This window comes from Phyllopteryx taeniolatus, chromosome 3, assembly GCF_024500385.1.
Source record: "Phyllopteryx taeniolatus isolate TA_2022b chromosome 3, UOR_Ptae_1.2, whole genome shotgun sequence".
Lineage (NCBI taxonomy): Eukaryota > Metazoa > Chordata > Actinopteri > Syngnathiformes > Syngnathidae > Phyllopteryx > Phyllopteryx taeniolatus.
This window is the reverse complement of record NC_084504.1, coordinates 430,138-453,032: the sequence shown is the minus strand read 5'-3', so window position 1 is coordinate 453,032 and position 22,895 is coordinate 430,138. Positions and strand designations below refer to the sequence as shown.

Here is a 22,895-nt window from a genome sequence, read left to right as displayed (position 1 = left end):
AGAGAGGAGGGAGAGAGAGAGAGAGAGAGAGAGAGAGAGACGGTGCATTTAAATTTACAGGCACGCAAATGAAACTTCAGTTTGTGTTTGCATGTGTGAGACGTTTGGATTGATTACATTCTCTTCTATTATGTTTTTTTTATGACTCTTCTTCTTCTTCTTTTCCTTTCGGCTTGTCCCGTTATCATCATCATCATCATCCTTCTACCAATATACTCACTATTTCTCCTCTGGACGTGTCCAAACCATTGAAGTCTGCTCTCTCTAACTTTGTCTCCAAAACGTCGAACTTTGTCCCTCTGATGAGCTCATTTCTAATTTTATCCAACCTGGTCACTCCAAGAGCGAACCTCAACATCTTCATTTCCGCCACCTCCAGCTCTGCTTCCTGTTGTCTCTTCAGTGCCACTGTCTCTAATCCATACATGTTTTTTTTATGACTAAATATTACAATATACTGCCACCTGTCTTTTTTAAAAACAAAAACAAAATTGTGGTGTCTTTCGGAGGACTGGAATGGATTAAGTGCATTTCCTTTCATTTTAATGGAGAAATATGTTTTAAGAGGTTTTGGGATAAGAGCATGGTTACAGAACTAATTAAACTCGTATCGCAAGCCACTGTACTGTATATAGACGTACAATTTTAAATACATACCACACACACATATTCGTCATATAATATATATGATAATGCAGGCATTGATCTAATTATTTTTAAATTACCAATGTTAAGAATGAGCTAATTCCGGTATTAGATAATTTTTCAAGTTTATCATAATGTTTTGAATTAATAAAAATAAATATAAAAGTATTTGAAGTTGTTTTGTCAGTTTTCATTCCACTGCTTTTGCTGATGTTTTAGATTTTGGTTTCAGTACTGGAAGCGAGGTACTTTATGCAGGTATGGTATCGAAGTAGGCGGCACGGTGTACTACTGGTTAGAGCGTCTGCCTCGCAGTTCTGAGGACTGGGGTTCAATCCCCGGCTCCGCCTGTGTGGAGTTTGCATGTTCTCCCTGTGCCTGCGTGGGTTTTCTCCGGGCACTCCGGTTTCCTCCCACATCCCAAAAACATGCAGGGTAGGTTAATTGAAGAGTCTAAATTGCCCGTAGGTGTGAATGTGAGTGCGGATGGTTTTTTGTTTGTATGTGCCCTGCGATTGGCTGGCAACCAGTTTGGGGTGTACCCCGCCCCCTGCCTGATGATAGCTGGGATAGGCTCCAGCACGCCCGCGACCCTAGTGAGGATAAGCGGCTCAGAAAATGGATGGATGGATGGTATCGAAGTCAGAATTTTTGTACCGTGACACCCCTATATATAAGGCAGGCATTGATCAAATTATTATTTTAGAAAATTACTTTTAAATATGGGCTAATTCTTTTATGACAATAATTTATCCTAACAGTTTGAATTAATTAAAAATAAATATAAAAGTATTTTAAGTTGTTTTGTCAATTTCATTCCACTGTTTTTATTGAAGTTATAAATGTTTGCCGTGGTATCGTTTCAGTACTGGTATCGAGGTATTTTATACAGGTATTGTATCGAAGTCAGAATTTTGGTATCGTGACACCACTAACGTGTCTCTGGTATTTTCCTAACATGGATGTTTTTGCTTACTTGTGTGTCTGTTCTTTCTCGGTAGGATCTCGAGGATTCATCTTTATGTCGGAGAAGTGTTTGCAGTTCTGTAATGTTGCACGTCATTCTGGATACCTGAGAGACATAAAAAAAAAAATGTAGTGAGCTGGAGAAGAGATTGTGCTAGAAGAGGGATGAGCAACTTTGATGATTGCAAAAGCCACAAATGTTTCGTCCTCCACACCATAGTGGAGTTCTGACTATTTTATAATGCAAAGCAAAGAGATACGTGTGTAATATCATTAATTTTTAATTGAAATGTATTACACAGCATTCATACATGATCCATTCATTTTCTATACCACTTGCCGTGATTAGGGTTGGGGGTGAGCTGGAGTCTATCCCAGTTGACTTTGGCCAAGGGGTGGGGTACACCTGGGTTGCCAGTCACTCGTAGGGCATGCATACATTATATCCATTTCAATTAATTAAATCAAGTTGATAACGCTTCCATTCGTTAATTCAATTGAATTTACATTATAAGTGACTAATCAACTTTTTTTCGAGAACGTCACTATTACGGGTATTACACTGATGGTTTAGCCGTAAATGTCGCTTCCCATCATGCCGACGGTGGGGGATAAATTCCCTGCCAGTGCTGCGTCAGGTAGGCGTTAAACAGATTCGTCGACAAGTCGACTTCACTACTCCGCATCGACGTCTTAAGCTTGAAGTCAATTAATGGCTAATTACGTGTTTTTGGCATCTTGTTTTCCAATCGGCCAATTTACCGAGAAGTTTCGACTGACCAATCGCTGGCGAAAGATAATGCACCCGACGCTGTTCTATGGAGCAGCGAAATGTCAGGCCAACCAAGCGAAACAGTTTGCCTTCATGTGTGGGTCCGAGAGAACAAAAATCACCTGGTTCTGAATGAGAACAGCAGTTAGGCTCACGAGCTTCATCTATTATGATCGTTGCAAGTGTTACAATATTCATACGAGTGGAACCACGGGACTGGCGGGGAGGAATGAGGGTAGCGGCGCGAAGTGAAGCTCCATCTTTACTGCTAAAATGTTATGTCCAATATAGTGTGTATAACAACAGTGTGCTTATGAGGAATGTATTCATAATAGAGGTTGTAGGACACAGCACACATAAACATCACAACACTTGTGTCACTTTACGACAGTGTCGAAACACTTATCGCGATACGGCATACGGCCGTACGTACTATGCTAAAAGTGTGTGGAAACAACACAACACGGTCACCTGCAAAATATGCAAGGTTATCGTCAAATAGAATAACAGCACAAGTGAAATAAAAATGTCAAACATAGAAATGCTTAATTTTTTTGTCTGGCTACAATATCCTATGATGCATACTGGATACAGTCAGCATTGTATACACCAACATCAACCCTGGAGCATTGCTTGTTGGACAGACATCATGGACGAGAAACAACGGACAGTGAATTTGCCAATCCTATGGTACAATCTTTGCCTCTACATTTGTGGTCTACAGACCCAACAGACGTGGGATTGTGTCAAGTACAGCCGGTGAAATTCAAAATGAAGCCTGATCCTATTTGGATACCACAGTATCCAATGAAGGAAGCAGGTCGAATTGGCATTACAGAAACCATTGAAGGCTTGCTAAAAGCAGGAGTATTGTGCAAAATACGTGAGTCAGAGTATGATACACCCATTCTACCAGTTGAAAAGAAAAATACTGGAAAATTCCGAATGGTACATGACCTTAGGGCAATAAATGCAGCGGTCTTGACACCAACACTTCCAGTACCCAATCCGCACTCAGCCCTGTCTCAGCTCTCTCCGTCCCACACCCATTTTACTTGCATTGATCTGGCTAATGCATTTTTCTGCATTCCTCTTGACCCATCTATGAAGCAATGTTTTGCATTTACTTGGAATAATGAATGCTATTCTTACAACCGACTTCCACAAGGCTTTGTTCTGTCACCAGGACTGTTCAATGATCATCTCAGACAACTTTTATCACCACTTCAACTTCTGGAAGGTGTGCTCTTAATACAATATGTAGATGACATATTGTTGGCTGCCTCTTCCGAGTCGTTATGTCTTCGAGCCACCCAGCGACTCTTGTCTCATCTAGCGTCAGTAGGACTTAAGTGCTCCAAAAGCAAACTACAAATTGCAAGGCCACAAGTTTCCTTTTTGGGACGCCTTATTTCATGCAAAGGCACAGGGATGTCTCCCTCACACAAAGATGACATCTTACACCACCCGAAACCTGTCAATGTCAAACAAATGCTCGCCTTCTTAGGACTGTGCAACTACTCACGCCATCATGTCCCGGACTTTGCAGAACTTACACATCCTCTTCGCCAAATGGTTAACATTGAAGGAATGAGAAATTTGTCACATATCCTCACTTGGACCTCTGAAGCGGAACACTCTTTTGTAAACCTCAAACAGCACTTGTCCTCAGCTGCCGCATTGGCTATTCCTGACTACAACAGAATGTTTTTCCTGGATGTTTCTGAAAAGACCAGCAGTGTATCTGCTGCTCTTTATCAAAAGGGGGAATCAGGAGAAAGACAAATTTGTCTATAAGTGGACAAATTGTCAAAAAGTGGACAAATGAAGCCAAGATGGAACTTCAAAGCTGCTTAGACTGCACAGACTGGAGTGTCTTTGAAAATTCAGCTGGCAGCCTGGATGAATATACGGACACTGTTACATCCTATATCAGTTTCTGTGAAGAGGTCTGTGTTCCAACAAAATCATTTCGCACATTCAACAACAATAAGCCGTGGTTCACTGCTAAACTTAAGCAGCTTCGCCAAGCTAAGGAGGACGCATATCAGAGCGGGGACAGGGCCCTGTATAATCGAGCTAGAAACCAGCTGACCAAAGAAATTAACATTGCAAAGAGGATCTATACAGCAAAGTTGGAAAAACAGTTTAGCGCAAACGACTCTAAATCAGTCTGGCATGCATTCCAGTCGCTGACTAATTACAAGCGACGATCCCCCCAAGCTGAGAACAATAGCACACTAGCCAACGACTTGAATACCTTCTACTGCAGATTTGAAAAGGACAGTTTCACACCACACACCAATCCGGCCGCACCCGCGACCACAATCACACCTCTGACCTCTGCGTTAACCATCCATGAACAGGATGTGAGACGCATCTTCAAACAACAAAAGATTAACAAAGCGGCAGGCCCGGACCACGTGTCTCCATCCTGCCTCAAAGTCTGCGCGGACCAGCTCGCGCCAGTCTTCACTCAGATCTTCAACAGATCACTGGAAATGTGCGAAGTTCCATCCTGCTTCAAACGCTCCACCATCATCCCAGTCCCCAAGAAACCTGCAATCTCGGGTCTGAATGACTACAGGCCTGTCGCTTTGACATCTGTGGTCATGAAGTCCTTTGAACGTCTTGTGCTGGACCACCTCAAGAGTGTCACAGGTCCCCTGCTGGACCCCCTGCAGTTTGCCTACCAAGCGAACAGATCTGCGGATGATGCAGTCAACATGGGACTGCACTTCATCCTAGAACACCTCGACAGTGCAGGGACCTACGCGAGGATCCTGTTCGTGGACTTCAGCTCAGCGTTCAACACCATCATCCCTGAACTCCTTTCATCCAAGCTTCTCCAGCTCAGCGTCTCACCTGCCATCTGCCAGTGGATTTACAGCTTTCTGACGGGCAGGACACAGCAGGTCAGGCTGGGGGAGGCCACCTCATCCACACGCAGCATCAGCACTGGGGCGCCCCAAGGTTGTGTCCTCTCTCCGCTGCTCTTCTCTCTCTACACGAACGACTGCACCTCAGCGAACCCGACTGTCAAACTCCTGAAGTTTGCAGATGACACCACTGTCATCGGCCTCATCAAGGACGGTGACGAGTCTGCATATCGACAGGAAGCGGAGCGGCTGGAGCTGTGGTGCGGCCGACACAACCTGGAGCTGAACACGCTCAAGACTGTAGAGATGATCGTGGACTTCAGGAGGCATCCTTCGCCACAGCTGCCCCTCACGCTGTCCAGCTGCCTTGTGTCAACCGTCGAGACCTTCAAGTTCCTGGGAATTACAATCTCCCAGGACCTGAAGTGGGCGACCAACATCAACTCCGTCCTCAAAAAGGCCCAGCAGAGGATGTACTTCCTGCGGCTTCTGAGAAAGCATGGCCTGCCACCGGAGCTGCTGAGACAGTTCTACACAGCGGTCATCGAATCAGTCCTGTGTTCTTCCATCACAGTCTGGTTTGGTGCTGCTACAAAAAAGGACAAACTCCGACTGCAACGGACAATCAAAACTGCTGAAAGGATTGTCGGTACCCCCCTACCCACCCTTGAGGACTTGCACGCTGCCAGAACTAAGACAAGGGCGTGCAAAATCCTCTCGGACCCTCCCCACCCTGGTCACCAGCTCTTCCAGCTCCTTCCCTCAGGTAGGCGCTACCGATCAATGCAAACTAGAACTAGTAGACATTCCAACAGCTTCTTCCCTCTTGCAATCAACTTCTTGAACAGCTAACTTACAATTCCATTACAACAAGCTGGCAATTTTTTGACTTGAGTTCGTTGTCACATTTCTGTATTATGTATTACTCGTGCACTCACTGTAGTTGTCTCGCCGTGCTGCACTATTTGCATATTTGCATATAGTGGCCACTCATGCCAGAGTAGTATCTGCTCCATTTGCACACTGATTGAGGAGTATCTGTAACATTTGCACAACCATTGTCCCAGATTATCGCACTACTCGTCACTTTAAACCGCATACACTCCTTGAAGTCTCAGTGCCCTTTGCACAATGGTCATTGCACCGGACTATTGCGATATTAGCCATTCGAACTGAGGACTCTGCATCTTTTTGCACAATTGTTGTTTGTTGTTGTTTTTTGTTAATGTCTTTATGTCTCCAAAGTGTTCTGTAAATTGACTGTCTGTTGTACTAGAGCGGCTCCAACTACCGGAGACAAATTCCTTGTGTGTTTTGGACATACTTGGCAAATAAAGATGATTCTGATATATGCCTCTACGCCACTTGAAAAATATGAAAAGCGACATCCAGTATGCGCGGCATTTGCCTCTGAGTTAGCTCGACTCATTCAAAAAACATCACACATTGTCTTACATCATCCATTGACAGTACGCACTTCTCACAGTACAGTACAGTACGTGACAAGCCATGTTTTCACCATGACAGGAGGAAGACAAAGGAAAATTGAGGTAATACTCACACAACCACATATACTTTTTACACACGAGGGCATTAACATGGCTGAAGGGCTTTTTGAAGGACAGCCTCATTGCTGTACCCAACGAATTATAACAGATAACACACTTAGGGAAGATCTATATGACATGCCCTTGCAAAATCCTGACTTGATACTATTCACGGACGGATGCTGTTTTAAAGGAGAACAAGGGCTCCAGTCAGGGTTTGCTGTAACAAAACTAACTGATACAGGATTTGTAACTATAAAGGCGGAAAAACTCAAAGGGCAACAATCTGCCCAAAGAGCAGAGATAACGGCAGTAACAGCTGCTCTCCAGCTGGCCCAAGACAAAACGACCAACATTTACACTGACTCGGCATATGCTCATGTAGTAGTACATACAGCCATGGCCGAATGGCAAAGAAATGACTTCATGACTGCAACGGGAGTCCCCATAAAACATTATCAAAAAATATTAAAATTGAAAGAAGCATTAATGATGCCCAAAGCAGTGGCAGTCTTAAAATGTAAAGGACACATTAAAAAGGATGATTTTGTATCAGCAGGAAATGACGCAGCGGATAAAGCGGCGAAGGCAGCGGCTGGTTATCTTCCCACCTCACAACTAGTTGTAAGTGAAGCAGAATTAAAAGACAGACAGGAAGTAACAGAAGAAACAGTTAAAATATGGCAGGAACAAGGGAGTCCCGAAGAAAGGAGTATGTGGAAATCAAAAGGGGGTGAGAGAGATGAGAAAGGTATGTGGAGAAAAGGAGGAAAATGTATACTACCTCAGAAGCAATTAAAACTGTTGATAAGCGAAGCTCATGGAGCATGCCATGTAGGCGTGGAAGAAACACTGGGACGACTCCACACCTGGTGGCATCCTTTCATGAGAGCAATTGTTAAAAATGAACTCCAGGATTGCAGTGTCTGTAGCAGATATAACAGCATGCCTACCACGAAACCACCCCAGGAAACTCACGATCCGGACGTGACGGCACCTGGGCAGGTGGTTTCGATGGATTTTACAGACATGATTAAAAGTGTGTCCGGTTACAGGTATCTACTAGTAATAGTGGATTCCTTCTCCGGTTGGCCTGAAGCCTATCCCTGCAAAACAGAAACGGCAAACGTAGTGGTTAAACATTTGATTAACCATTATATTCCATCTCATGGGTTCCCAAGTAAAATTAGGTCTGATAATGGGACCCATTTTAAAAATAAACATTTGCAGGAAGTAGAAAGAGCCCTGGGACTGAAACACACATTTGGTTCAGTATATCACCCACAGTCCCAAGGACAAGTAGAAAGAATGAATCGGAACATTAAGGAAAAATTGGCCAAAGCTTTAGCTACTTCAAATCTCAATTGGCTACAAGCCCTTCCTTTGGCTTTGATGAATGTACGAATGTCACTCAATTCAGCCAAAGGCTGGACTCCATTTGAATGTCATACTAACAGACCGTTTCCGGCTCCTACAGCTCCACTGGAGACAACAGATGTTTCCACCCCTCCGGAGCTCAAACAACTAATGCTTGCTTTTTCGCAACTAACTGCAAAACAACCCGACGCTCCTTTGGTAGTGCATGAAAGTGAATTTGTATGGTTGAAAGTAACCAAAAGAAAGTGGTCTGAACCCAGGTGGACAGGTCCTCATAAAGTGACGGAGAGAACATCGTCCGCTGTCCGCCTACAAGGAAAGGGGGAGACGTGGTACCACCTCACCTCTACACGACCAGCAAAGACCCCACCCTGACAGATCATCATTGCCGCAAGTACTGACTGCACGTCAACGCCAGACCAGTTCCCATCCCACTGATGACATCACTCATCAAAGGTTGAGATCACGGTACACGGGCAGAATAATCCCGGTGACTCAACCTAGGACCGGGTAGTCTAACCCCTGGTCCTGAAGAAGCTGACAGCGCTCTCTAGCGACGATCCTGAAAAAACACCACCCAACAATGGCCCGCAAATGGGACAACGTTTCAATTTGTTGTTACATCACAACCCTTTTTATTGTATTAACTCTCTTGCCTGTTTGGTATTTTTGGATGCCTCTTGGTGCGCGCTCAAACCTAACAACAATACAGAGAGGTAAGCGAAAACTCAATTCAGGTCACTCAACTGTACCTATGTCCCAGTCTGTTCCCTGGATTTTAGAATGGACGTACAACCATTCGATAACTTTAACAGTGCCACCAAGCACCTCTATCGCCGTTGAAATACCAATTACATCTCTAAAAGGGTTCAGAAACACCGTTCAGATAACAGGGGAGGGCTGGAGAGGTTATTGGTGGTATATGACAGGAAACGTGCTAGATTTAAGATGGGATTCTTTAATAACCACTCAACAAGGTAACTATTGGCCATCGGGAAAGACCAAAGAAGCTGTCTTTTTCAAAGACAAAATCACCCTTACCAAAAAAGGGGATCTACTTAAACTGACCTTTGCTCTCCCCGATGGTATATTGCGTCCACCAAGTGCAACCATTTTTAATGTTTCATGCTGGGGTTTTTTACTCTGGGCCTGGTCATCAGGACCAGACCCTCATTTTCCCGTTGTCATATGTGAAAACACTACTATGGGATAACTTGATCAGCCAATATTAAATAATTATACACAAACTATCAAGTTGACGGCCATCAGTGTACCCTTAAATAGCGTGGATGGTTTGTTTCGAGTTACCACAGGCGTATCAGGAAACAGCAACAATTGGCTATTATTAACTGAGGAAGCGGCAAAGACTACTAAAAAAAATTGCGTGGTTTGCATGGGACCTCGTCCTTTACTCAGGGTGGTCTCTGCCAATATTGACACACAATGTGTTATGGAATTGATGAATAAAACGCTACCTTCACGAAACTGTTCCAAATGGGACAAAATACACCCATTGGTAAGATGGCAAAAAGATAAACCTCTGTTTTTAAACCAAGTTGCAAAAGGCAACTTCACCTGTATTAACATTACAGGAAACAATGGCCGATCGGGAAGGTTAAACCACGCACAACAATGTCAGTCACTTATCCTTGTGGGATCATCATTTCGGCCACACTCCAGGGGCGACATCTGGTGGTGGTGCGGTGATGACCGGATATTCGACAAACTCCCTTTGAACCAAGCCGGTTACTGTGCACTGATTTCTCTCCTGCTGCCAGTAAAGGTCTTTCCAACCACGGTTCATGTGTTGATGCAAACTATTTACAACTTAGGACCACAACACTTATCCCACTTACAAAAAGCCAAACGATCTACTAGCACATGGCAAGATAAGGGGGACCCCACATACATTGATGCGATTGGCGTACCACGAGGGGTCCCCGATGAATATAAACTTGCAGATCAGGTTGCTGCAGGATTTGAATCCACAATCTGTTGGTGGTGTACTATAAATAAAACCACACATAGAATTAATTACGTACATTACAATGTGCAACGCCTAGGTAATTGGACACAAAGCGGATTTGAAGCAGTACATGGTCAACTAGCCGCCACCTCTCTGATGGCTTTCCAGAATCGCATTGCTTTAGATATGCTCCTGGCAGAAAAAGGAGGCTCCATGTTTGGCGAACAATGTTGCACTTTTATTCCTAATAACACAGCTTCTGATGGCAGCCTAACCTCTGCAATTGAAGGGCTCAGAACATTAAACATCTCTATTTGGGACAATTGGATGAGTGTTTTTGGACGTTATAAGGCTCTGGTATCTTCTATTTTTATTTCTATTGCTGTGTTTGCTGCTTTTCTCACAATATGTGGATGTTGTTGCATTCCTTGCTTGCGCTCTCTTAGCCAGCGACTCATTACAGCAGCTATCGAAAAAAGAGATGTTAACAACCCCGCCCAGATGATGCCACTCCTGTCCTCGGGGGTATCCCCTGAGATGCTCGATGACCCCGCGGGCATATTTTTGTAATGGTACATTCTCTTACATGCTGTTTAACATATCCTGGTGTCGGACTCTTTCGAGTCCGAAAGGGGGATTGAAGGCCCTCGCACGTGATATACTGATGTCATGATCATACATAGACTTATTTGTTTATTTATGTTGTGTAACCTAACCTCAGTATTAAAATGTTCTGATAATCACGTAAGTGTGAAAACTACGTCAGCCGCAAAACAGGATGTTTTGTCCCAAGAAGAGATAATGCTGTGACCTTGGATCCACCCTGCTCAAGCTTTAAACACCGCCCTGAACACTGTATATAATCTCGCACTGAACGCTGAGAAAGCGCTCATTTGAGCACATTTTGTGCAGCTGCAGCCTTTGCCCGTAGAACATTTGTACCCAGAATATTCTGCAATAAAAGATCTTAAAGAAGTTCATTTCCAGTCTCTGATTCGGACTCCAACATTCTCATCATCCGAAATTCAACGAACACGCGAAGGACTGGCGGAGAGATACCATCCTTCAACACTATGGACACTTAACACCCCTCCATAACATCACAGATGCTGGCTTTTGAACTTGAACTAATAACTATCTGGATGGTCCTTTTCTTCTTTGGCCCAGAGGAAACGACATCCATGATTTCCAAAACCAATTTGAAATGTGGACTCATCAGACCACAGCACACTTTTCCACTTTGTGTCAGTCCATCGTAGATGAGCTTGGGGCCAGAGAAGCCGGTGGCATTTCTGTGTGTTGTTGATATACAGTATTACTTTTGCTTTGCAGGGTATAGTTTTAACTTGCATTTGTACAAGTAGAAGTAGCAAAGAACTGTTTTAACTGACAACGGTTATCTGAAGTGTTCCTGAGACCACGAGGCAATATCTTTTACACAATGCAAGGCTCGAATTAAGCGGTCTTGCATCGCAGTTTGCAACTCAAAATCCATATTTTGTGCCTCAAAAAAAAAAAAAAAAAAAAAACGCACAAAAACAAAATTGAGAATCTGTTTTACTGCAGAGATGGTCGCGCAGGGGCCTATGTGGTTGAAAAATGTAGATTTTGTGAGAAGCCATAACTGATACTGAGCACACTACCCATTGTCTGTGAAAAACTAATCTGTTTTGAATCTTGACTAAAAGTTATGCTTCTTATGGTCAAATATTCCTAATTTCTTCACAGGAGGTCAGATGGGGCATGTCCACTAGAACACGTAGGCGATTTGGTCACCTGGACCCTCAAATGTGGACTGGACTTCATCAAGTCCATGTATTTAAGTAATGTCCTTATCGACAAATATATTTCAAATATGTTTTTCTGTATGTACTGTATTTACAATGTATCAAATATACTGTACTTGCAACAATAGCTTTTCATAGTAGTAAAGTGGACAATAACAGGCGTGTGGACCATGGATCGTAGAGTTTTGAGAGCACCTGTGCCTCCAAGGAGCTAACTGTGTCAGCATGGTTTTTCCGAAATTGTAGTAGTTCTGTTCTGGTCTCTTCCAGTCTTTGTTCGAGAACGGACTTCTGCATAAGCAAAACCACAAATGAACAATCAACTTCCCCAGACAGATTGATAGACTTTATTAATACTGTGAGGGAAATTAAATTGGCTTCTTTAGTTCACCTCCTGGAGAAGCTCAAGCAGATGGTCATCCTGGCTCAGGTTTCCTTGCAACTGCCTCTCTAAAGAGTTCACTTTCTTCTGAAGGTCCCCCAATAAGCGCTCTTTGTCCTCCTCTGTAACAGCAGCCTAATGAATTGAAGACATTATCTTTAAACATACAATATATGAATTCCTGAATTCAACCTATCCAATTAGATTCTGCCGCACCAAAAGCTTACTATCAATTACTTCAGTAATGACCTGTAGTTGTTTGACAAGCAATTTTTTTTTGTTCTTTGACCTTTTCTTGTTGCAACTTGACGGAATTATGTTCAGTCTGAAGATCATGAAGGGAGCGCTCTGTCGAAGACACCATACTCTGCGACTGAAAGAAAAACACATTGTTGTAAATACCAGGTAAAACCTAAAAACAATTCAGACATTTTGACTGACCTTCTCAAAGTCTGCTGAGACCTGATGGATGGCCAACTGTAGCTTCTGGTTTTGTCCCTCCAACTCACCAATTTTCTTATCTGCCTCTTCTCTGAGCAACAGCAGTTCCTCTCTGCACATATCCAGTTTTGTTACAACATACAAGTACACATCTAACCAATATTCATGATTCATATCAGCTTTTAATCAGACAAGGATTTTGTTTATTTTGGAATCTGTACACAGTTTTGTGTTTATATTCATTTGAATGTATTGATTATTCACTTTTCACTGTTTTCATATTTTATTATTTTTTGTTGCATAACACCACAGTGTAGTGTAGTGACTTCACAAACAAGTAATGCACACACATTTAACAAATTTTTGGTAGGACTTGCAATTAGTGAATTTTACGACAGGTATTTTGACTTTTCCTTCATCAATTTACTTTTAGAATATTCTGTATTTAAATTATGATTCTGATTTTGGACTAAATGGTTTACTTATGCCACAGCACTACCTTTGCAGACAGACATAGCTCATGAACTCAAAGCTCATAGACAATTAAAATGAGAGTAATTGTCTGTACTTTGGATTTGGACACATACTTGATGTTGATTAAAGGAGGGAAATTGGAGCCAATCCCAGCAGACTACACTCTGGATTGGTCACCAGCAAATCATCATAGGGACAGACACACTCAGACTTAAATCTACACCTACAGTCATTGAGGGGGCATTGATCTAACACTGACTGCGTGAAAGGCAGCCGTGTGAACTGCTACACTCCATCTGGTAAATTCCTGACCAAAAAGGCCTAAATAAAAATGCTACATATTACCGTTCTATCTCCAGCTCAGCGTTGAATCTGGAGCTCTCGTCATGTTGCTTTTGTAAAGCTTGAAGTTTCCCCAGAGTTTCAGAAAGTCTTCGCTTCGCTGAATGAAGTTCAGCCTCCTGCTGCTGGAGGTCCCGCTCACACTGGCCCAGTTGTTCTTCCTTTTTCAGCAACTAGTAGACACAGCAGACTATCACAAACTAGTAGTCTTAAATTTAAGCCAATAATACTAAATGTTATCGGTTTGAAGTTTTTTTTTTTTTTTACAAGGCCACAGGGGTGTGCCTACTTTGAGTGTGCCTGCGAGTGCACCACAAATGAGTGACACGTAAGTCACACCTGTCTCTGATTGCTCGTGTTCCCTCAGGCACTTTGGTTTCTTGCAAATCAAATTAGAGGCACAAATTGGGCCAGAGACGACACATGTTTTCACATATATTTATCATGTTACATGTACTAATGTCAGGTCATATTAACATTAACAAATAAGACAAAAAGTGTTTTTCTTTAGAATTGCGAAAGCCCCTTTTAATTCTACTGGGCAGTATCCATTTTTTACACACATAACATACCATGTGTTTGACTTTAGAAAGTTCCTGTTGCTGGAAGCCCTCCAGTTCATCAGTATCATCCCTCTTCTGGAAGAGTGAAAAGCTTTGCTCCATCATCTCTTCCAGTCTTGCTGATAAGGCAGCCTTCTCCTAAACAAATGCATGCAGGTTGAGTTTTCTAATGTTAGAAATGATTAAGTGGTGAATAAATGCTAAAATGATAAAACATTCAAAATAATGATCGATGATGATCACAACACGCAGTGCTTACCTTTTCCACAACAGCCATCGTCTTCATCCATTCCTGTGGGTAAATGATAGAAAACAATCTCTGACTATGTATGTAACGAGAGTGCTGTGAAAACGTATCTGCACCTGATTTCATTATTTTTGTTTGTTTGCGTATTTATCCCACTTGAATGTTTCGGGGCTCATCAAGCCAATTTAAGCATCTCATAAAGATATCAAATCTCGCATTCTTAAATAATGAGTAAGCTGAGTTCAATTTCAGTGGCCTCATCCAGGCCTTATTATTGCCGGTCAGTTTTGATGTATGATAACGTTTGACCTGTGCACCTCACGTGTCAAAAAAAGTTACGAGTCCTGTGAACCTTTACCCATACATCTTATGTAACCTCTGGATGACAAGTGTGGACAATAAACATACAATGGGTACAGAAGGTTTTCAGACCCCCTTAAATTTTTCACTCTTTGTTATATTGCAGCCATTTTTTAAAATCATTTGATTTCATTTTTTTCCTCAATGTACACATAGCACCCCATATTGACAAAAAAAAAGGAATTGTTGAAATTTCTGATGATTTATTCAAAAATAAAAACTGACATATCACACAGCCATAAGTATTCAGACCCTTTGCTGTGACACTCATATATTTAACTCGGATGCTGTCCATTTCTTCTAATCATCCTTAAGATGGTTCTACACCTTCATTGGAGTCCAGCTGTGTTTGATTATACTGATTGGACTTGATTAGGAAAGCCACACACCTGTCTATATAAGACCTTACAGCTCACAGTGCGTGTCAGAGCAAATGAGAATCATGAGGTCAAAGGAACTGCCTGAAGAGCTCCGAGACAGAATTGTGGCAAGTCACAGATCTGGCCGAGGTTACAAAAAAAATTCTGTTGCACTTTAGGTTCCTAAGAGCACAGTGGCCTCCATAATCCTTACATGGAAGACGTTTGGGACGACCGGAACAATTGGGGCAGAAGAGCCTCGGTGAGAGAGGTAAAGAAGAACCCAAAGAGGCTGTGGCTGAGCTCCAGAGATGAAGTCGGGAGATGGGAGAAAGTTCTAGAAAGTCAACCATCACTACAGCCCTCCACCAGTCGGGGCTTTATGGAGCTCGACGGAAGTCTCTCCTCAGTCCAAGACACATGAAAGCCCACATGGAGTTTGCTAAACAAAACACCTGAAGGACTCAAAGATGGTGAGAAATAAGATTCTCTGGTCTGATGAGATCAAGATAGAAATTGTTGGCCCTAAATCTACGTGGCATGTGTGGAGAAAATCAGGCACTGCTCATCACCTGTCCAATACAGTCCAAACAGTGAAGCATGGTGGAGGCAGCATCATGCTGTGGGGGTGTTTTTCAGCTGGAGTGACAAGACGACTGGTTGCAATCGAAGAAAAGATGAATGCGGACAAGTACAGGGATATCCTGGACGAAAGCCTTCTCCAGAGTGCTTAGAACCTCAGACTAGGCAATAACAGAAGCAGTGGCCCCAGAACAACTCCGTGACTGTTCTTGAATGACCCAGCCAGAGCCCTGACTTAAACCCAATTGAGCATCTCTGGAAAGACCTGAAAATGGCTGCCCACCAACGTTTACCATCCAACCTGACAGAACTGGAGAGGATCTGCAAGGAGGAATGGCAGACGATCCCAAAGTCCAGGTGTGAAAAACCTGTTCCATCATTCCCAAAAAGACTATATTAGCTCAAAAAGGTGCTTCTACTAAATACCGAGCAAAGGGTCTGAATACTTATGGCTGTGTGATATTTCAGTTTTTCATTTTTAATAAATCTGCAAACATTTCAACAATTCAGTTTTTCTTTTCTGTCAATATGGAGTGCTGTGTGTACATTAATGTGGAAAAAAATAAATGATTTTAGCAAATGGCTGCAATATAAAAAAAAGAGTGAAACATTTAAGGGGGTCTGAATACTTTTCGTACCCACTGTACATTTGGAACTAATAAAAAAGAAAAGGATCTAAAAAAATGAAAATTTAAACGTATGACCTTCATCTACCCATCCATCGTCTCCACTTATATGGGTTACGGGGGCAGTAGCCTAAGCAGGGAAGCCTAAACTTCTCTCCCTCCAGCTGGGGATTAACTTTATCCAACTCCTCCAGCCATCAGTTCGCACCCACAAACTCAAGTGCTCTTGGGTTATGCAGCAGGACAACAACCTGAAACGTAACCAGCAACTGTAGCTCTGAATGACTCAAACAAAATGAAGGTTTTGGAGTGGCCAAGTCAAAGTTTGGACATAAATCCAATTGAAATGCTGTGGAATGACCTTAAAGGGCATTTCATGCTTGAAAATTCTCCAATACGATTTAGTACAGCCAAAATGCTTTGCAAAAGACTCATCACCAGTTATCGCAAACGCTTGATTTCACTTATTGCTGCCCAGGGTGGCATAATCAATTATTAGATTGAAAGGACAAGAAGTTGTTCACATGGCCAAGATAGGTTTGAACTTATTTTCCCTTAACAAATAAAATCTAATTTAAGAAATGGCAGTTCATATTTACATGGGTTATCATTGTGAGAGATTAAATGGTTTGATGATTTGAAACATTTAAGTAATAAATAACCAAAAATAAATAAATAAGCGGCACGATGGAAGACTGGTTAGAGCGTCAGCCTCACAGTTCTGAGGAGCGGGGTTCAATCCCCGGCCCCGCCTGTGTGGAGTTTGCATGTTCTCCTCGTGCCTGCGTGGGTTTTCTTCTGGCACTCCGGTTTCCTCCCACATCCCAAAAACATGCATGAATTGGAGACTCTAAATTGCCCGTAGGTGTGAATGTGAGTGCGACTGGTTGTTTGTTTGTATGTGCTCTGCGATTGGCTGGCAACCAGTTCAGGATATACCCTGTCTCCTGCCTGATGATAGCTGGGATAGGCTCCAGCACGCCCGCGACCCTAGTGAGGAGAAGCGGCTCAGAAAATGGATGGATGGATGGATAAATAAATAAATAAAAAATAAAAGAAGTCTGGAAGGACACATATATGTTTCCACGGCACAGTATGTTTGCATTGGTCAGATTAACATTTACCTGGTCCTTTTTGTCCAGTGCTACAGTCATGCCCTCTGCCATTTTGGCTCTGTTAGCCTGGTGAAACTCATTCTGCTCTTGAAGTTTTTTAATGGAGGCTAGGCAGAAGAGGAGGGATAAAGTAAAACAAACAGCACAATTAAAAAATAATGACGGAAAGAAACGAAGTTGACTGCAAACAAGAAGTAAATGCAAAACAGCTACAGCCAAAAAGCAAAACTGTTAGCATAGTTGGAAGGTGAAAATATTAGGCTGTGACAGCAAAGGCTGACAAATTCCTTTCATTACACTTGCTCATGGCCTGTTTTACTGTTAATAGTAGGTTGGCTATGTGTTGTACAATCATGATGTGTGATGATTTGGACACTAAAAAGAGCCACTTGAAAGAACCAGTTACTTCAAGTGATGGATAGAGTTAAGCCAGTATCTTATGGTGGGGTGAGAAAAGCTGTGGGGGTCATTGAAATGGTAGGGGTAATACTTTTGATTTTGTGAGAAGCCATAACTGATAGTAGATTGGATCCCAATAACGGAGAAACTGCTTAAACAGAGTTTCATTTACACACCACTCAAGTCGTTATGAAATATCCAATAATGACAGCACTGGGGATATTCTATCTTAGCAAATGCAATGTAACAGGATATCTGATATGATGCACCCTATACACACGAATGGAATAGGTTATCTAATTTCCTCTCATAAAATATTTTTTGTAAACACTAGCATTTTATTGGAAAAATGTAAAAACACTATGTAGTTTTGCAAATTAATACTGGAGAAGCTTGCTGTACATCATACGTTGCACAAAAACAACTTGTCAAAATTCCCATTTCAAATTGTAGCTGACAAAAAAATGTGCAAGGCCACATTTATATACAGTGACTTAATTACAAATTAATTACACACTAACCTCAAGTGCGCCAAGTTTCTAATATATTTTTTAATTCAATAAACTCCTGCCAATTAATTTTGATTTGTAAAATTTTTTCAACTGATGCTTAGTTGTATTTAATAGGTTGAATGTGGCAGATTTACAACTGAATTATATCGAAAATAATTTTACTACAGTAAAATATTAAATATCAATTGATCTCTTTGAAATAGAACTTTAGAGAATTTGACAAAACGCTGCATGCCAAATAACTACTTCTGATTAAGCAAAGCAAATTTATTTATATTTATATATATTTCATACACAAGGTAACTCAATGTGCTTTACACGATTAAAAGCATTTAAAAACAAAGGGGGAAAAAACAGCTTCTAAATATTTAAAACAGCGTACAGTGTAAGAAATATCATTTAAAAGTGGAAATGGTCTAAAAAGCATGGGGGGGAAAAAAAAAAAAGTTTTTAACCTGGACTTAAAAACATGCACACTTGGGGCTGACGTCACTTCTGTTGGCAACTTATTCCATTTGTGTGCAACATAATAGCTAAATGCTGCTTCACAATGTTTGCTTTGGACTCAGTGCTCCACGATTTGACCAGTGTGTGTCAATCTCTGAGCCCTACTGGGTTTATATTCTATTAGCATTTCATTCATATATTCAGGACCTTTACAGACCAGTAGCAGAACTGTAAAATCTATTCCAAAGGTGACTGGAAGCCAGTGTATAGACTTTGGAATTGGAGTAATATACTCTGACCTGTCGAGACCTTCAATATCCTTGGAATTACAGTCTCTCAGGACCTGATGTGGGCAATCAACATCAACTCCGTCCTCAAAAAGGCCCAGCAGAGGATGTATTTCCTGCGGCTTCTGAGAAAGCACGGCCTGCCACAGGAGCTGCTGAGGCAGTTCTACACAGTGGTCATCGAATCAGTCCAGTGTTCTTCCATCACTGGTTTGGTGCTGCTACAAAAAAGGACAAACTCCGACTGCAACGGACAATCAAAACTGCTCCGGCTCCTTCTCTCAGGTAGGTGCTACCGATCACTCCTTTCCTCCAGGTAAGAGCTGAACTGAAGGACTGTTCCATTTAGTCCTACCCACATTTCCAACCTGTTCAGCAGTATATTATGATCTCCCGTATCAAAAGCCGCACTGAGGTCCAACAAGACCAAAATTGATACCTTTCCCGAGTCAGTATTGAACCTTATATAATTTAGTGAGAGATGGGTCTATTGCTTGCTAACATGGAAGCTTCCATCGTTCTAGTTTTTAGAAGAGCCTTAATGGCAGCTACTTTAAGAGCTTTAGGAAACTCGCCTGACTTAAGTGAGCAATTGATTATTTGGTGCAAATCAGCTGGTACAGACATCGCAATAGCTTTGAAAAAGTCAGATGGTATTGAGTCAAGACAGCTCGTTGATGGAGCTTTCAACTTTTTTTTGTGCCATATATCTTTGACCAGGCGGCACGGTGGCCGACTGGTTAGAGCGTCAGCCTCACAGTTCTCAGGACCAGGGTTCAATCCCCGGCCCCGCCTGTGTGAAGTTTGCATGTTCTCAACGTGCTTGCGTGGGTTTTCTCCGGGCACTCCGGTTTCCTCCCACATCCCAAAAACATGCATGAATTGGACACTCTAAATTGCCCGTAGGCATGACTGTGAATGGTTGTTTGTTTCTATGTGCCCTGCGATTGGCTGGCAACCAGTTCAGGATGTACCACGCCTCCTGCCCGATGACAGCTGGGATAGGATCCAGCACGCCCGCGACCCTAGTGAGGAGAAGCGGCTCAGAAAATGGATGGATGGATATCTTTGACCAACTTTCTGTCCCTTGTAATTACAGGGATCAAAAATGCCTGCTCTCCATAGGGGTCTGACTTATTCTGGAAAAGACCTAATAAAAACCTCAGCATCCAAACATTGCACTTTTGTTAGGAGATCAATGAAATCTCACTTCGGTACCTCTGATTGCTGCTTGCGAACATCCAGGGCCCCTGTGTATAATGACATATTTCACAGTTGGTTTGCTGATTAGTGATCTCCAGGATTGTTTTAGAGATATCAGACACCATGTCATTGGTAAAACACAGTACTTCGGTGTTCTCACAGCAAAAACAGTTCACATCCTTAACAACTCCATCACCAACTATTAACGTTTGGGGTGCTATTTTTTTCTTGTATGATTTAGTTTCATACCTTTCAGTGGTGGTGGGGGATGAGCATTCTTGGCCAGGGTCTTGTATAAGTGGCTCAAATCTATTTGTAAGTCTGATGTCAATGTTTTGCATTGACTTGCGTCCTTTTTTCTTGCCCTTCGCTGTAGCGACTGTCGACGGCCGCTCACTCGGTGTTGAAGCAGCCCGCAACGCAGGCCAGCTGGATTCCTCGGTAATCTGCTGGGGTTGTGTCCTCCCTTTTAGATGTTGTCCCATATCTTTGGGCTTTGCTCCCAGTAAATTCCAGGGAGAACAGCTGGATGGTCCATTACCGTTTCCACAGTCCACATCCGTCCTCTTTGTTGAGCCAAGTGGCTGTCTGTTAGGACACTTCTGCTCACCATTTTGAGACATCGGTAGAATAGCTTCATACCCCGACTGTCCATTTACATCAATATGTACTTCAAGACGGTGGATTTTGGTTTCCAGGATTGACATCCTCTGCAGCAGTCCGTGATAGTCCTCAGTGGCAAATGGAGGCATCTTGATTGATGGTCTTGTTGCTAATAGCAGGCTTGTGCTAATTAGCAGGCCACGCTCACGTAATGGTGAGAGGGTATCAGAAACTATTGGAATATAGCAACAACTGACTGACTGTATCTACAAAAAAGAGTACCGTCCCAAAGGTTTACAAATATCCAGGAGTTGCTGGTTAAAATTTTTTTTGGAAGAAGAAAAACAAACAAGCTTATCAGCAAGAAAAAAAATAAAAAAATGTAAACAGAAGCGAAGCAAGCAGAGCAAGCAAAAAAGCGTCTGCACTGTATGAGAGCGAGAGAGATTTTAGCCTCGTGTTGTTGGGACTGGGTGATTAAGTAAAAGCTGCTTCTAGTTAAGGAAAATCTGCACTAAATTTTGTCATCTAATGTTACAAGTGCATATACCCTATGAGTGCTATTTTACATGTACAATTATACAAGTGCAATATTACCATCATATTTTTAAGTGCAATGTATCACAGAATTGCTCACAAGAGGATCAAATTGTTTGTTTGCACTACTTTGCTCTGATCCTTACCATGTCACTAGAGTTGGGCATCGAGAACAGATTGGAACTGGGACCAACATTCCGGTTCTCCCGGAATCGTTAAATTTGAAAAATTTCGGTTCCCAGTTTCTATGCCTACCGCCGACCCCAAAGAAGAAAGTGGCGAAAACCAACGAAGAAGAACATGCACGAAGACGTGCTTGTGACCAACGGCGGTGGCGAACAAAAATGTGTCTTAACAATGTTAAAATAAATGACCAGTCACCTCAGTCTAACACTTGGAATCAGATTATATTGTGCTAAGGAGGCTTTCAGGATGTGTAGAAGTCTGACGCGTTCCTTCACGCTCCGAGCCTCAGCCTACACCGCGCGGAACTTCAGTGAAGTCAATTGGGTGAGTGAAACAATAAAATATGTCTATGCCAACATTGAGGCAGCTAACAAGTTAAACGGTGGGTATCACTTTTGCACTGATGGTTTTTAGCGTTTATTTTAGTCTTTCAACGAACGTAAAAGCTGATGACAGACAAAAAATATATATAAATTACCATACTCGAAAGTAAGTAGAGACAGTCGCATTACAAGCTTAACATTGAGCTAAAACTTCACCAAAGGTCAGACTAGCAACTTTACATCACAGTGAATTGGGACAAAATTCACAAAAACGTCTCACAGTATCACAAAGACGAACCTTGTGTCTCATCGGTGGGAAGGTAAACGAATCAACGTTTTACAGACCATTTGGTTCAATACATTACTCTTTTTCTTGCATCTTGCTTTACTTTCATTTTTACCGGTATCGTCTGAAGTTATTTTTCGTGCCAAAATGCTAAGTTCCAGTACATACCCTTGAAAATAAAAGGCTACATGCTTAAAACAGGAAGTTCAAACTTGCACATATAAACCATTTGACGTGATAAAACAGTCGCAAATAACTATTTTAACAATGCTATATTTAACTTTTAGCTGAAACATTAATTAATGATTATTAAGTTAATTGGGTTAGTTCCACACACATTGCCTTTTAGTTCATAGGTTTTATATTGATACTGGTTATAAAGATCCCCGAGTCAAATGTTCATTTTACTTTATGCTGCGGGCTGCTAAGAAAATGGATGTTTATAGTTTTTTAGTTTTACACCATGCAGACTTTTTTGACCCAGCCCCCTAAAAGAATCAGAATCAAGAATCGTTTGGAACCGGAATCGCTCAAATTGAAACGATGCCCAACTCTACATTTCACCTTATTGTATTTCATTTCATTCATCGTTATATTGTATTTTTTCAAATCGCTTCTATTGGTCTTTGCAAATTATGTCATTATTTTCCTTTGCACACATAATTGTTTGTGTCTACCTGCT

General features: G+C 42.0%; 1 protein-coding gene across 8 annotated transcripts in view; it reads right to left on the bottom strand.

The window, feature by feature from the left end:
* The window catches only part of golga1 (golgin A1), a 76,609-nt gene that overhangs the window by 33,142 nt on the left and 20,572 nt on the right, over nt 1–22,895 (bottom strand). For 7 of the 8 annotated variants that reach the window (XR_009787560.1, XR_009787561.1, XM_061766341.1 and 4 more), the window contains 9 exons: nt 17,440–17,537; nt 14,401–14,433; nt 14,151–14,279; nt 13,582–13,751; nt 12,763–12,874; nt 12,611–12,694; nt 12,331–12,456; nt 12,135–12,230; nt 1,622–1,717 (listed from right to left, as the gene is read on the bottom strand). Coding sequence is in view for 6 of the 8 variants with exons in the window: in XM_061766341.1 (XP_061622325.1) it covers nt 1,622–1,717; nt 12,135–12,230; nt 12,331–12,456; nt 12,611–12,694; nt 12,763–12,874; nt 13,582–13,751; nt 14,151–14,279; nt 14,401–14,433; nt 17,440–17,537 (944 nt within the window). In the remaining 2 variants the exon portion in view is untranslated. Of the gene's footprint in view, nt 1–1,621; nt 1,718–12,134; nt 12,231–12,330; nt 12,457–12,610; nt 12,695–12,762; nt 12,875–13,581; nt 13,752–14,150; nt 14,280–14,400; nt 14,434–17,439; nt 17,538–20,527; nt 21,114–22,895 lie in introns of all 8 variants that reach the window. The other variant, XM_061766342.1, reaches the window with a different exon arrangement.